General features: G+C 36.3%; 1 protein-coding gene across 4 annotated transcripts in view; it reads right to left on the bottom strand.

Annotated features, from left to right (window-relative positions):
* Positions 1–920: 920 nt before the first annotated feature.
* The window catches only part of frya (furry homolog a (Drosophila)), a 79,154-nt gene continuing 63,502 nt past the window's right edge, over positions 921–16,572 (bottom strand). For all 4 annotated transcript variants that reach the window (XM_067366127.1, XM_067366123.1, XM_067366124.1 and 1 more), the window contains exons 48-61: positions 15,551–15,730; positions 14,040–14,210; positions 13,763–13,837; positions 13,502–13,672; positions 10,987–11,190; positions 9,502–9,645; positions 8,327–8,490; positions 7,983–8,223; positions 7,498–7,647; positions 7,275–7,373; positions 6,158–6,241; positions 4,927–5,037; positions 3,410–3,615; positions 921–2,163 (exon numbers count right to left, since the gene is read on the bottom strand). In XM_067366127.1, coding sequence (XP_067222228.1) covers positions 1,905–2,163; positions 3,410–3,615; positions 4,927–5,037; positions 6,158–6,241; positions 7,275–7,373; positions 7,498–7,647; positions 7,983–8,223; positions 8,327–8,490; positions 9,502–9,645; positions 10,987–11,190; positions 13,502–13,672; positions 13,763–13,837; positions 14,040–14,210; positions 15,551–15,730 — 2,259 coding nt within the window. In that variant the 3' untranslated portion in view covers positions 921–1,904. The remainder of the gene's footprint in view (positions 2,164–3,409; positions 3,616–4,926; positions 5,038–6,157; positions 6,242–7,274; positions 7,374–7,497; positions 7,648–7,982; positions 8,224–8,326; positions 8,491–9,501; positions 9,646–10,986; positions 11,191–13,501; positions 13,673–13,762; positions 13,838–14,039; positions 14,211–15,550; positions 15,731–16,572) is intronic.

Raw genomic sequence — 16,572 nt, 5'->3', positions numbered from 1 at the left:
GTCTCGGCCAATCAAAATGCGCGCCTGAGTTTAGGGACGAGCTTACGTGCACTGCTGAAGCGAAACTGGAAATGCTTATTTACAAATGTTTAGGATGGAAATGAGTGTCGATGTTTTTGGACAGTGTTTGTTCAAAATATATTTATAGTTTATAGTCAGCAATGCTATTCACACCAAGTAAACGTTAAACTTATTTTCCCCTATTTTGCAGCACATGTACGTTTTACAGCTTTATTTTTTATTTTTTTTATCGCTTGTTAATTTACTTGTTACATCTTAATACTCACTGCTTATTCCATTAATAATTTGATTATATGTATAAAGTAATTTACACGCATTTGTTGCGTTTATTGCTAGAGAATATAGCAATGTGTGTGTGTGTATATATATATATATATATATATATATAACGTAATATCAAAAAATCTTAATTGTGCCTGTAATGTCATGGGCCACCAAAACTTTGTTTATTTAAAACTTTTATTATTTAAAACTGACATACACTTGGAATTTGCCAAGTCACTGTCAAAAAGCACTGTTGTTAACTGTTGCACAACTGGAAAATAAAAAACCTTTGATTTTTGAGTGTCTTTCTATTCTGCTAACACCAGAGGGCGCACAACTATATAAATATTACATAATAATGCATTGCTTCAATTCAATTCTAATCCTGTCATTGAAGACTCCCTTTTTTATATAATGACATACATTTTATAATTTATTCCAGTATTAAAAACAAACAAACATGTACATTATAAAAAAATAACCTATTGCTCTCATTAAAGATTAACACAAGTGATTTAGAGCACTGATTTTGAGATTAATAGTATTAAAATAATCCAAATCTAAATTTATGAACTGCCTTTGTTCTTAATTAAATTTAGATTTGTATCATTTGAATGTTTCCAATAAGCACAAAAAAAAAAAAAAAAACACACACTCAGGCACTAAGCAGATTTTTATTAATATTATTTATTGATCGATTTATTGCATGCACACTTTCATACAGCAGACAGCAAAATGAAACCATAAAAATAAAATCTTACAAGTATGGGCTACACTCCCATTGCTATGTACAAATGTATCTTTCATTTAAAATATTTTTTATTCCATAAATATCTCTATTTTGATACCATTGCATGCTTGGCCATTTCAAAAGACAGAATAGACATAATTCTATCCTATAAAACTATACCATTTTATGATAATCAAAGCATGATGATCTTTCTTTTGAGAATATAAATAAATCTTCTAGGAGCAACAAAACAGTAGAAAGACATTAATAAAATCAAACACCCCCTATAAATAAGTGCTGGATGACCCCTTAATGCATCCAGATCTTTCTGACAGTAGCATTGCATTGTGTTAGAGACATTCTGTCTGTATGGGTAAAAGATGATGCAGGGAGTGAAAAGTCTGATAAACAATTTAAAAAGCCACATTAACAACGGCTTTCGGCTGAAAAACAAGAACAGAACATTTCTGTATCAAGTAGACGAGAGCACTGAAGTTTCAAAACATTCTCTCTAAGATGAAAAGTTTCACTTGGTGTGAGGCATTGCACATTTTCCCGTAGCATGTATAATGGTAGACGTGGGCAGGAGGAGCCATTTATAGAGCTTTGGTATACCGTTGACGCCTGCAGTAGTTGAGGCCCCGTTTCAGAGGCAGGGGGCGGCCCCATACATACATAGTAGTGCAAAAAAGCCAAGGCGTCGACTTCTTTTTCTGACCCCTGTTGCATTTTACCAAGCTATTTATGCTATACATCCTGTCACCTCTTAAAGGAGAGCAGAGGCAGCACAGTAATGAGTGCGCTAGGGGAGAACAATGAAGTCAGCAGCATCTTCAGACAGGAGTGGTGGAAAGAAAGCCACTGTCGGCCTGATCCCTAAAAGTTCGCCTCAAAGGCTGATGCCGGTCACACTGGAGTCAGGAAGGAAGGCAGTGATGGCCCGGTAGCCCTGCGCTCGTCGAATCATGTCTCGGATCTCGCAGTTAAGCTCAGTGAGTCGGTTGCATATCTCAGACAGGTCTTGTTTGGAACCGACCAGGGCAAAGGTTCCTGTCTGACCCAGAGTTTGGTGCCGGAAATAGATGTTGAGCAGAGTCTGGATCTCATTCTCGGAGCTGCTTCCGAAGATGTCACTTGGCCACAATTTCCTGAAAGATATCATTAGAAAAGTGATTATTATTTCAAATAATACTGCACTGCATATAACTGCAAATGCATACATTTTCTATTGCCGATTCCTATAAATCAAATTTTTAATGTGTTAGTTCACCCAAAAATTTTAATTCTGTCATCATTTACATCATTACCTTCTTCGGTGGAACATAAAAAAAGATATTTTGTGGAATGTTGGTAACCAAACCGTGTATTTTTTGTCCATACAATGGAACTGAATGGGAACCAAAAATATATTTTTGTGGTCTGCGGACAGATATGCATACAGGTTTGGAATGACGTGAGGGTGAGTAAACAATGACAGAATTTTCATTTTTTGGTGGTTTATCCCTTTAAAGATGCAGTCCGTGAGTTTTGCCTCTTTGTCGCCATCTCTGTTCGAAACCTGCAATTGCAGTTATTTGTGGAATTATCATCTTTGCGTGGGTTGTGCCTCGGCACGGCTCCTCAATGCGGATGAATCTTGTTTGCTGTCAGTCACCACACTGGTGTGGATACTGTACTTCGGAATCACAGATTGTAGTCTTGGAAGTATGACCAAAATTAGAATTTTCACCAGAAAATGTCATCTGAAGAAATATGTAACATGTCTGCCACTTTTGTTCTGACCAACTGAGGAAAAAAGCATTACAATAAATTGCGCTGCCAATGGTGATTGAATCTAATGATAGCTTACCTCATATCACATCAAACCGTGCAAATTAAAACTATTGTTATACTTTGTTCTCACATTGTTAATGTTAACAACATCAGCATTGCGTGACTATATGTATTTAGTGCGTATTAGCGTTACCTGTAGATTTCAATTTTTGTACAGTCCAATCTCTAATTGTCCAATTGTCATACCATACAATCCACCATCAAAATGATAAGTTTAATTATTGCAGCTGCTGTGAGAAAAGGCTATAAATGATCCTCCTCATATGCGATATAGCTTACTAGCTGGGACTTATTCTTTATATATACAGACGTGATGTAATGACGCAAAGATGAACGGCGGCATGCTTGAATTTCCCATGGAAACCAACCAGTACCACTTGAATTAGAAAACATTATTACAAGCTTACTGTTGTGAATCAGGTAAGGAGGTAAGGAGATAGTTTTGAACACTGGCTGGTTATGTACTTGCTCAAAAATTGATTTTGGATCATTTTTAACAAAAAAAAAACGGACTGCAGCTTTAAGTTCCATTATAAAACAATAAGTTGTAGTCATTTTTACCTGCATTCCTGTATGTAACGGATGGCTCTGGAGAACTCGTTGGTTTTCAGGCTCTCCAGAATGGCCTGCACAGCAGCCTCAGAGGAGCTGTAGGGGGATTCAGCAGAGGGATCACTCCGTTTGGCTGCTGTCTCACTGGCCACTGAGGTTGCTGCTGCCTGCAGGTTACTCCTCAACTCACTCAACTCTCTGGACATATTCTGCAGCTAGAAGGGACAACAATTACATATAAATGACAATCAAATTTATTCTTTTGTGTGAAATCAAACTATTTTTTCCCTTACAAAAAGTTACAATGGCAGTACCATAGTACAGTGATGATATCAGATACTACTAAATGATTACTAGATTCATGTATGATGGCATTTATATAGTACGCCAACAAAGTTCAAAGTATACCGTGGCATTATGGCACAATGCTAAATGGCACCCGTAATTAGTAAAATTTATTTAAAAAAAAAACACAAACACACTGAGCAAATACTGCTATACTACTTCTCCAGGGCCCCAAAAATCCTCAGACCCCTGAGGGTTAAGGAGCCCGACACATGAGAAAAAAAAAGTTTCCAGGCCAGGAGTTTGTTCTCTCCATTTATTAGTTAGTACCCAAGTTTTGTTGACTCATTTCGTCATTTTAGTTAAATCGTGGCCACATAATACTAATTTGATCAATAATTAAAAAAAAAAATTAAAAAAAAATGGCCATGTTGTACTTATGTATTCCCTCCTTTTAAAGGGTTAGTTCACCCAAAAATGAAATTTCAGTCATTAATTACTCAACTCGACATTACTCATGTCGTTCCAAACCCGCAAGACCTTTGTTCATCTTCAGAACACAAATAAGATATTTTTGATGAAATCCGAGTTTTTTTTTAATCTCCCATAGAAAGCAATGAAATTACCACATTAGTAAAGACATTGTTAAAACAGTTAATGTGACTACAGTGGTTCAACCTTAATGTTATGAAGCGACGAGAATATTTTTTGTGCGCAAAAACAAAACAAAAATAACGATTTTGTTCAATAAAATAATAAAAATTTAATAGTCTTCCCTGTCAGTCTTCTACGCTGTTGACATAGTGAAAGCAGTGCAGAGCTTCCGTGTTCTACGTCAGAACGCAGACTTATTATTGGCAGCATCATGCGCATGTGTCATGCTGCTCACGTGAACAGCATCGGCCATACTGAGTCGAATTTCTTCAAAAATATCTTAATTTGTGTTCCAAAGATGAACGAAGGTCTTACAGGTTTGGAACGACACGAGGGTGGAAAAAAACTAACCTTTTAATTTAGTTAGTGGCTACAATTTTACAAAAATAAGGGAACAAATTAGTACAATGTGGCCATGATTTACCTAAAAAAAGCAAATGAATTAAAAAATTGTAGGACAAGATATCCCCCCTCCCCCCACCACACATATCATGTGCAATGCTCCGTAATATTTCATAAAGATGTGCAAGCAAGACCTTTTCTATTCCAGTAAAAAATCAGATGAGGAGACGCTGATGTCCACATACCTCTGGTACAGAGTTTATAGCGTGAACTTGGCCAATCAGTTTACAGTAAGACTGAAAAAGCAGCAGCAGTTGAAAGTGGAGCTTGTAGAGTCTTTGACAAAGCTCCAGTTGCTGTAAGCAAACATACATAAAATAAATAACAAGGTCTCTTATATTCTTAAGAGTTATACAGAACAGTTCTAGCATAGAAGACAAAACAAATCATTAACAAGGATACTAGCTTGTTAATGTTAGCAAAACTGTATTTTCATTTAAAAAATGTGAGGCCTGTGAAAAAAATCTGATATGCTTTGTAATATTTGGCAATGCTCGTATAATATGGGTATTTGGAACAAGGGAAAAGGAAGACATGATGTTAAAAAAGATGTTCTTAAACTTACTGCAAGAGATTCCATTTGCTATAAAGCAGGCATTGCAAGACAAAAAGGTAAGAAGTGAGAAGGAAGAGAAGTTTTGAATATAGTGTGAACATGCAGCCCAGTGGCACTGGCAGTAGAAAGCATGAGCAAACAATGGCTCCATCATGCATGAGCAGAAAAGGTTAATGGACAAGCAGAGAAAGAAAAAAGACTCACAACTATGCCATCTTATTTTTATTTTTGCATGGGGACTGTGCTGGGTGACAAAACAAGATGCCATTTATTGTCAAATCCTAAATGTCCCTTTTTTAATTTAGAATTTATTAAGTCTTTTAACTGTTCTTCTTTGTGGATCTTGAAGGGTTGAAAACAGGTCAGAAAACCTTTTCAGGTTTCTTCAAACTTCATCACTGCCCAGCAGAGAATAACCCCCAAATCAAACATAAGAATAGAGGCGCTGTTGTGAAGTAACAGCTTGCATTTGAAACAGGCGTAAAGTTAAAGAACAGACAGATAGAAAAGAGAAGTCACTCACAGAGCTATCACAGAACAATCGAAATGCAGAAAATATAAGAGGTACATTGAAATGGCATCTAAAACATTTGGTTCAACTAATCTCACTCATATCTCAGGACACAATGGACATTACAGTGGAATCAGTAGACAATGCAACCACACTAAAACATTCACATAAAGTATTACGGTATCTTTTATTTAGGAAATAAAGTAAGACAGAAACACATGCTGTGGTACACTGGCACAGTGTAGTATTAGGGCTGTGTCAACTTAAATAATAGTGAAATTCCTATATTAAGTTTTTCCCTTTTTTTTAGAATCTAATTGTTATGATATTAAAAAAGGCAGTTTCATACCTTATCCTCTGTTTCAGCAGGCTGATAAGTGATCACTCCATCTCCAGTGCATTTGGGGAAGCTGGCCTTGCAGTTGCGGAGCCACTGGAAACAGAAACAGAAAGTTGAAGAGAACAAGCTGTAGCTTTTTTATTTAAAGCATCTACAATGCAAATCTATATATGTATACAGTCAAACCAAGATTTATTCAGATACCTTGAACATTTCATTCATTAATACAGTTTATTTACTATAGTCGAGAAAAAATTGTAATAAAATATGAGAAGATCTCAGAGTTAAACAGAAAAAAAAAATAATCTTAATTATGTCAGATAACACTTCAGCAAAACATGGTCAGGTCAAAGTGTCTAAATATATTTGGGTCCCAAATTTTTATCAATTTTACTGGTAGTTCACTATATGATGAATTTTTGGGTATAATATGTAACAGTTTATTTTATTTTGCTATCCTCACTTACATAAATGAACTATAGTGTCCTGCACCCACTAGTAAAAATATATACAAAATGCCTGAATAATTTTTGGTTTGATTGTAATCGCATACAATACTGCTCACAAGTTTGGGGTCAGTAAGAATTTTTTTAAAGAAATTAATACTTTTATTAAAGCACCAAATCAGAATAATTTATGAGGGATCATGTGACACTGAAGTGACACTGATTAATGATGCTGAAAATTCAGCTTTGCCATCACAGGAATATATTACATCTTAAGATATATGAAAAAAAGAAAACAGTTATTTTAAATTGTAATAATATTTTATAATATTATTGTTTTATTGTATTTTTATTAAATATTTGCAGCCTTGGTGAGCACAAGAGACTTCTTGCAAACATTAAAACAACATTAAATTGTTTTAAATCATTCATTTTATTAATGGTTTATTTTATTAATTTTGTAATATTTTTTATTAGTTTTGTATGTAATGTTTGTAATGTTTTTATTTTATTATTTTTTTTAAATCAAGATTTCAAAGATTTTTTTAGGATGGTTATAGCTATAGCACCTTGACATTTTTCCTCCTCTGCCTGTGCCACATTTTTTTTTTTTATTTATATAAAAAACTTGAAAATGACTAAAATATTGCTTTTGTAAAATAATGCTTGATTGAACATACTGATATGACTCCCTCCTTTTTGTTGTTGTAGGTCTCTAGATACTCCTGCAGCTCTAACACACTAAACTTCATCTTCTCCAAGAGCCCATATGACATGATCTGAAACACATATTTAAGAGATACATTTTGTAACAAGTTCATTTTAAAATGGCATGTACACATGTATAAAACACTAAAGCTGGCACTTTTAGATGGACCATTCATATACAAATGAGAAACTCACAGTGTCTGCATCGATAAACAATGTGGGACATTCAGAGCAGGATGTCAGCATCTGGGATGACCTTACAAACTTCGCTCCAATTCCACGAAGGCCATCGCCAAGGTAACCAGCAGCGTCACATGTCAAGGTGCAGAACTTGGTCTGTATACTCTGGAGGTCAGAAACAACATATCCTGTTTAATCTGCCCCACACCAGCATGTTGTCAGTATCAATAAATTATAATCAAAGACGCTGCATGTCTTCTAAAACTTTGGCACTACTTAGTTGTCAGCTTTGTGTGATGAACCAAAGAAAATCCAAGTTAATGAACAAAATCAAGATCATTTGACACCAACAAAACAGCTCTTGCCACGCTTAGGATGCACCACATAAATGATTCATTCATAAGTGTAAGTTGATCATTTTCACTTCTGATTCTGAAGCTGTTTTACAAAAAACAACCTAATAAGGACCAGTGGCCACCTACTGTAACTCTATGCGTTACCTGAAAGAGTGAGGAGAAGACTTGGAAGGTGTAAACTGCACAGGAACCATCCGAGTCAGCCACCAACTGGTTGAGATGATTTCGCCAAGCCTCCTCTGCATCATCGCACACAGTCGGCTGGAAGGCGGCCAGGATGGCGGAGAAAAATGGAGAAGGCGGAGGCGAGGAACGGGACTCTAGCAAAAACTCTTCCTTTTCCTCCTCTGCCTGTGCCACAGAGCTCTGCTGGTCTCCAAACCCACTGGAGGAAGTGGATTATGTGGTCAGTTTGACTTTACCAGACTTTTCCACCAAGAATGAAACAGAATTATGCATGTTGAAAGTTTGAACCTCATATACAGTACCTGGGTACACGGCTTATCTCATCGATAAAGCAGTTGTCTTCCCTCTGAGGTGTGTCCCCTGTTAGGATGTCAGAACAACTAAAGGCAGGCGGCGACTCACAAATGCAGAGTGAGATATCGTTTTCATTAACAATGGCTTCCTCTTCTTCAACTGAATCCTCAGCCTAGTTTGGGACAGGAAGTACGAAAAACTTAGTAAGTATAAAGCATTTATGGCCAGTGCAAATACATTAAAGATTAGTCTCAGAATAGAAAAAGCTGTGGCAACAAAAACTATAAATATCATTATGAAAAGATCAGATTTTATGGCTAACTTTCTCAGTCTGAGCAGTAAGATGAAATACGGTGATCTTGGCCAAAATACAGAAGTTAATAAAAAAAAAGAGTAAATAATAAAATAAAATAAAATAAAATAAAATAAAATAAAATAAAATAAAATAAAATAAAATAAAATAATAATTTGATTGGTCAACCAACTGATATTGATATTTATAAAGCAGGCAGGGTAAAAAAAAAACAACAACCGAAAAACAACAACAAAATTGTACAGATAGAATTCACTGACCTTTCAAAACTAAAACTCTTCATGCCGAGAATCGTTTATCTTTTGAGTGTTTTTTTTTTTTTTTTTTTTAATTTTCAATAATGTCAGATTCAGATATAATAAGAGACCTTTAAAATTGAGGACCAAAATCTGATTGGTCTTGTCTCTTGTTTATGGCCACAGGCAATGGGTACACTCTCTTTATTTGCACCCCTAGCATTTTGCATGTGAGTGATGTTACAGCCTTGCCACCCACAGAGAAGCCATACACATTGCCCTAGTGGCTCATCCAGAGCCTCTCTCTGAGACTGTGGTAGGCAGTGGTAGGCCTCAAAGACGAAAAGCAGTTAGCAGATAAATGGTTAGCAGATAGAAACAGGGAGCTTTTGAAGAACAAGTATTACTTGCAATTCCATGCTGATTTGCACATTAATGTAATCGAAAAAACAGCATCAGCCAACTACTACCTAAAACCAATCAATGCTAAAAGCAGAGCCAGACAGATAAAGCAAGCACAGAAAGAGATTACTCCTTTTCAGCCTTGTTAATGGAAAAACTCTAGAACAGAGGTACGGTATGAGTATGAATGTGTCTGCCCCCAAAGGTCAGCCATTTTGAAGCTCTTATTCACCCGATGGTTCGAGCCCTCGGGTAGTGAGATCTCAAAGCTGGGCGTTGGGGTGGAAAGAGGAATTGGGTCAGCTTGAGTGTTGTCAAAAGAGATAGGCGGGGAGTCCATGGGGTTTAGTTCCTCAGTAGGAGACAAGCTGACATTCTGAAATGAGAATAAAAAGTTTATTTAGACATTACAGATATAAAATGGACAAAATCATATGGATGAAATCCTGCCTACATTATTTTCCGCTGAATATTCTCTTTAAAGTCGGCATTAATCAAAGTTCTTTCCTATTGTGATGTATATCCTAGTGAAACAGCTTCTCGAACAAGAACAAATGTAGGGTGGGACTTGATTTTATCCATGGGAAATTGACGGGATCATTGCAGTTTGCTAACGTTGTGATATCATTTGAGTGACAGGTTTCCTGCCCTTGTGCCGGTGAACACATCATCATAGAAGAGATTTTGTTTCAAAATTTTAAATTCATGCTGATTTTAAAGGGGTAGTTCACCCAAAAATGAAAATTATCCCATAATTTACTCACGCTCAAGCCATCCTAGGTGTATATGACTTTCTTCTTTCAGTCAAACACAGAGATATATTAAAAATGTTTGGGCTCTTCCAAGCTTTATAATGGGAGTGAATAGTAGCCGATATTTTGAAGCCTAAAAAAGTGCATCCATCTGTAATAAAAGTAATCCATAAGGTTTCCATAATCCATAAAGGCCTTCTGATGTGAAGTGATGAACATTGTAAGAAAAATATCCATATTTATAACTTTATAGATTATAATCACTACCTTTCGGTAACGTCCGTCCGCGCGTTCACGAGAGAGTCGAGTTCTAGCGTATGACGCAGGATCTAGGAGTAGCGTAAGCTTAGGTGAGAGTAGACACCTCTCGTGGTTCTAACAAATAGGGCTGGGCAACAAACACAAGCTTCGCTGAGTTTAAAAATTCTCGTTTTAGACTTCTAATTTGTGACTGACGTTTTGTTTTATCCTCTGCGCTTCCACCTTTGTCAATGAGCCATGCATCAGGTCAAAGTTCACTCTTCCGCGTAAGAAATAGTCATGATCAGATTAAGGTTAGGTCACTGTAATTTACACTGTACATTATAAGGAAGCACCCAACTGTTTTTTGTGGCTATTGTCAGGTTTCAGAAACTATAGAGCATGTGTTTATGAGTTGCAAACAATAGGAAGAACAGAGAAAAAAGAAGCAGAAGAACTCTTCCGCCAGAATCGACTCATGTACAGAAGACAGTGATTCTAGTTTATAAAGTTATATATGGATATTTTTCTTACAAAAATGCACTGTTTTGCTTCAGAAGGCCTTTATTAACCCCCTGGAGTCGTATGGATTACTTTTATGATGGATGGATGTGCTTTTTTGGGCTTCAAATTTGGGCTCCCATTATAAATTAATTTTCATTTTTAGGTGACCCAAACCCTTTAAGCTAAATAATATGAATACAAAACAGCGTAAGAAAACCTACTAGCTGTGAGGCTGAGAGGATCTGGCTGGCTGTGAGAGACTCATCCTCAGAAGACTCATCAGAATCATCATGGACGATTGGAAACAGGCTTGGTGAACTTCCTGAGAGCTGGCTGTCCTCCTCCATTGGCTGGGCTTCTGCCTGGTCCAGACTGTCAATGGAACGCCTCCGCGCACCCCAGTTAAAGCTGTCAACTGTCTCACCCTGTCAGAGAAAGAGTGGGAGAAATAAAGAGTCCTCTGAATTGGGTATACTGCACACAACCATATATCACAACAGACACAGTCATAGGCTATGGCATGCTCTATATGTGAAGGTCAGTGAGTTTGTTATATAAGGACATCTCTATATATTAAGGATTAACACAGTAGTGAAACAGCAATACAGGAACACATTTGTGTTCCAGAAGAGCAAGTAATAAAGAGCCTGAAGGCCATTTCCTTTGGAAGAGGCTCAAGTTATCACTGCAGCCACATGCCTTGACATCAGAGTCAAGAGTCAACATCCACATTCCTACACAGATCCAGTTCAGCAATTCAGAATAATGCTTTCCTCTGGCAGCTCGCTTAAACACTGAACTTTAATGGCAAAAAGTTGGGAGTGTACTTTCACTGATTTTCACTGGTCATTTTTAATGACCTTCTTTTATAATCATACTTGACAAATACAAAATGGTAATGACGCAAACAGTTTTTGACACTATTACATCTCAGTTTGGAATGAAATTGTAATTGATTCATAAACAACCGTTAAATAAAACTCTTCAAATTTACCCACAAGGAAGAATTTATCTGAAAGGCTGAATCTGCCCTTTTAAGTGTCTCTGCGGCATTGCAGCCTCAGCAAATTTGTAGAATGACCTCAATGCACTGACTCTAATGACTTCATAAGACAGCCAAGCTGTTAAAATGCAGACATGTTGAAATATAATACAATCTGCATAAGGGGTGACAAGATATTTTTAGATGTTACCCACCAATTATTTCTTAAAGTTTCTAAAATACACTACCATTCAAAAGTTTGGGGTCAGATTTGTGTTTGAAAAAAGTATCTTATGCTTATCAAGACTGCATTTATTTGATCAAAAATACAGCAAAAACAGTAATATTGTGAAATACTATTACAATTTAAAATAACTGTTTTCTATCTTAACACATTTTAAAATCTAATTTATTCCTGTGATGATAAAGCTAAATTTTCAGCATCATTACTCCAGTTTTCAGTATCACATGACCCTTCAGAAAAAATCTAATATGATGATTTGGTGCTTAATAAACATTTATTATTATTATCAATGTTAAAACATTTTTGTGGAAATCGAGATACATTTTTAATGCTTTTTTAATGAAAAGAAAGTTCAAAAGAACAACATTTATTTCAAATAGAAATCTTTAGTAACCTGACAAATATCTTTACGGTCACTTTTGATCAGATTTATGTATCCTTGCTGTATAAAAGTATCAATTTATACTAATTTGATGTTGTAACACTTATCTTCAGTTAGTTTTGGTTTCATGGATGGATTTTCAATTGTCATGTGTTCAGATTCCCGCCACTCATCTGTCTCCTTAATAACGTCATTATTAGTTTGTATGTTTTAGCTGTGTTCTATTATCCTCATTTGTGTTTGCTACTTAAGGGTACGTTCACACGACAACGATATGGTTAAAACGGAGAAGTTTTTCCTTTGAGTTTTCCATGTACAGACGACACCATTGTCAAAACGACCACCATTCATATGAATCCGTGAAAACAACTAAAAACGTGCATGTGTATGTCGTCATCGTTTTCACAGTTTCGCGTTTTTGTCATTTGCATGGTGACCGTTTTCAAAAAATTGCATTTTCAGACCACCAAAATGCCATTGTCGTGCAAATAAACGGCCGGAACGCATACAAAGTTGTTGTGTTGGAACCTTGCTCTTCAGACATTATGTTGAATTAACATGTATTATGAATGTGTAAAAAGAGTAATCCAAAATGGGACTTGCTTACTGACCACAAACTTTTTAACAGTAGAGTGCTGTAAATAAATAATACATAAATAATAATAATAATAATAATAATAATAATACATTCTAACAAATTCGGTGGAAACTTTTGCACATTTCATCAATGAGGAAATGGTCAAAATAATATAAGTTGTACAAAACATTACACAACATTTAGTTTCTAGGCAGAATTATGGACATGCATCACAATATGGTCTTGTCCTACTGCACACAGCACAACACTGGAGGATTCCTGGGCTTACCTGCATCTCCTTGATGGCACAGACATAAACAAGGAGAGGAGATTGTATTACAAAGAGTTAAAGAAAGTTACAGTGGTATTGAGCAAACAGTGCAACAGTTTATCTCTGACTAATGCTTTGCAAAAGTTCAATGCACAGAATTGCTTTCCCCAAAGGTCCACTTTACAGCAGTGAAAAACAAAGTAATTTTGAAGTCAAAAGTCTTCACAAGCAAGAGGGATCAGATCATTTTGGCTTCATTTTTAAAAAAATATTTTCTCACCTCTCCATCTTCCAATTCTACGTCCAGGAAGTCAAAGTCCCTGAATACACGAAACTGCTGTTCTGACGTGGTGTCATCCATGTTTTCTGTGTCCCGTGTGCCGTCCTCAGAGGACACCAGACTGGGCTGGTGCTCAATTAGGTCCAGTTCCCCACAGGATGAGAAAATCACCTGTAGGAAGTGCTTCAGTATGATTTCTGACATATTTCTTAATATTTAATATTAGGTGGATGTACTGTATGTAACATATATGTCACTTACAGATGGGTTTTTGGTGAGTCCAACTTCTTGGCCACACAAGGTTAATACATTCACCAACTTCTCACGAGTCCGTTTCTAAATTGGGAGAGAAATTACACAAAACAAAACAAAACAAAACAAAACAAAACAAAACAAAACAAAACAAAACAAAACAAAATGCAATTAAGTTGAAACAATTAAATAAAATAATAAACAAATTGTTAAGGGGATTTACGTATTTATGAACTGTTCCTAAGCAAACATCAGAAATTCAACAAATGTATCTGTGAGCGCTCACTTGTGAGGACTGAGGTCGTTTCCAGCTGACAGGCACCAGCACGTGGTTGTTTTGGTAAGAGCCCGAGGATGTAGAGGAGGTACTGCGTGTCACGGCAACCCCTTCCCCATTCTTCCCATCTTGCCTTGGGGAACCGTGAAGCTCATCATACCGCCGGCCAATCACCGGTGTCTAAAAAACACACAATGTCACGCACCATTTGTGCTTAGGGATTTCATGTCTGCTCTTTTCTTTTCATGTCATAATCTTGTGGCCCTCAGCCCAAGAGTCTTTATTTCAGCGCACTTCAACAATTCAGAACCTGTTGGAAAAAGTGGATGTCTTTTCTCAATAGTCCTGCTCCTCGGAGTCTGGTCGAGGAGTTTTGGAAAAGAGAACTTTAATAAAGCAAGCCAAACAAAGCTTGTGGGAATGTCAGGATTTCCCTTATTGAATTCCCCTGTCCTTAATTCCTTTCTGCTGGGATGGAATCAAGCTTGTTTTGAGTTCCCTGTCAGATTTGAGTTTTTTCTTCTCTACTGTCTCGCCCACTTGCTAGAGGCTAAATGCGTCTCAGAGGTATTTGACAGAGGGCAGAATAGTCTGCATTAAGACTCTGTAAAGGCTGTCCAGCCCTCGCCGCTCTGGATGCAAAACGCCACAGCCGGATTGACATCATTTCCTGGAATTCATGCATTACACAAATACCTCTCTGTTTGGTTCCCACACGTAAATGAGCCCAGGTTGTTCATATTTCCATCAAGTTTCAAACAGAAAACCTAACCTTCAGCGTTTGCATTAAAACAAATGTTACTGTAAAATAATAGTGAAAAATATATCTAATACAAACAATATAAAAAATGCACGACTCCACCTTGGAAAATGTGGACAAACCCACAGAGGATGCCAGTATTTGGTGGTTTGCTGGCATGACTCACATTTACAGACCATATACCAACACTCACTTCACTAACTTAATGTACACCACCACTCAAAAGAACACTTTTCTTATACTTTATACTAATATTTATAATAATAATAATAATAATAATAAAAAAACATTTTTTTTTGTCTCAGCATTTCCTGTATCGAACAGTGTTTTGAGACTGTATGCAATTAAAAGCACTAAATAAATTGAAATAATAATAATAATAATAATGATAATGATTATTATTTTCATTATTAATATTATTATATATTTTTAAGTCATCATACTATGAAATAACAGAAGTATAAAATGAATTATATAGTGATAAAAATGTTGTTGAACTATTTTTAGATTTCAGATTCCAGTCCTGCGCACTCATTCTCTTAACCAACCTTATGAGGTGCATCTTGGGATGGTTTATAAACCATATTGATGGAATTTACATGCATGCCAGGTACTTTTTGGTAGCTATAAATCTGAAGGATAATTCTTAGGTTTTTATAGATCATGAAAAACATAACTTCAGCCAAACTTTTGACTTGTACTGTATAATGAAAATAAAGCAAGTAAGAGAAATACAGAAGTACAGACAGAAATGTCATACCTCTGAAATGTCAAAGTGAAAGTCAAGGGTCTTTCCAGGCAGGGCTTTGGAGGGCGTGTCCCACACACGCCTGACATCCACAGTTGATGCGTTACTCTGCGGGGACGAAGGTGAAACCAGACTAGCCGAGCGTGAGACAACCAGCTTTAATATGTTCAAGGCTTCCTTCCAGTGTGTAGTCTAAAGTCACAGAAACAAACACAAAACAGAACTAAGTTATTCCTAAAGGACGCATTCAGAAACATGTTCAGCTCCCAAAGCATGACATAGAGTCAATCCATCTTCACAAGCAGTAGCCTTCTCTTCTTCTGCCGAGATAAACACATGAGCCCGGCGAGAGAAGCAGTAGTTCAGAGGAGCGTCTTTGCTGTGAGGCCACACTGAAGGCCTCAGTAATGTGGACAGCAGCCAATAGGACTGACTGTTTATAGACTGCTGCTGGGTGTGCCTTTGGATTTATAGCCCTGGCACAAGGTTGTGTTTTTTTTTTTTATTCTCTTTTTTTCTCCCTCCAAAGGAAGGGTTGAGAGATGGAAAACCAGCAGTTTTACCAAAGACGTAAGACAGCTTAAAGTTTTACAGCAGAAATGCTATAAAACACTATTTTGTCATGAATAAATATATTTAGAATAGATGATATGAACCAGTTACTGTAAATGTAATCACTGAGACTAATTTTAGAAACACCCAAGATAAATATTTAGTGAAAAGCTTGAGTATAAAATGATCTCTGATTAGTTACGTCTTTGATTTGTGTATCTTTTTAGCACCCAGCTAGCAATGATAGGTTTGATTCCCAGAGAATACACAAACTGCTTAAATGATCATAATGCATTTGTATAAATGCAGTGTTGTTATTTTAAAGTAAATCTATTAAAATTGTTTTTTTTATTTACTGTAACAAAAATGAAATATAAATACTAGCTGAAGAAACTTAGACTTAAAAAAGTAAAAAGAAAAAAACAGAAATGAGGCCTTCGCAACGCTGAAATAAAAAAAGTTCTAAAAAAGTATTAAAATTA

This window comes from Chanodichthys erythropterus, chromosome 17, assembly GCF_024489055.1.
Source record: "Chanodichthys erythropterus isolate Z2021 chromosome 17, ASM2448905v1, whole genome shotgun sequence".
Lineage (NCBI taxonomy): Eukaryota > Metazoa > Chordata > Actinopteri > Cypriniformes > Xenocyprididae > Chanodichthys > Chanodichthys erythropterus.
Note: the sequence above shows the minus strand (reverse complement) of the source record. Positions and strands in the feature narration are given on the sequence as shown.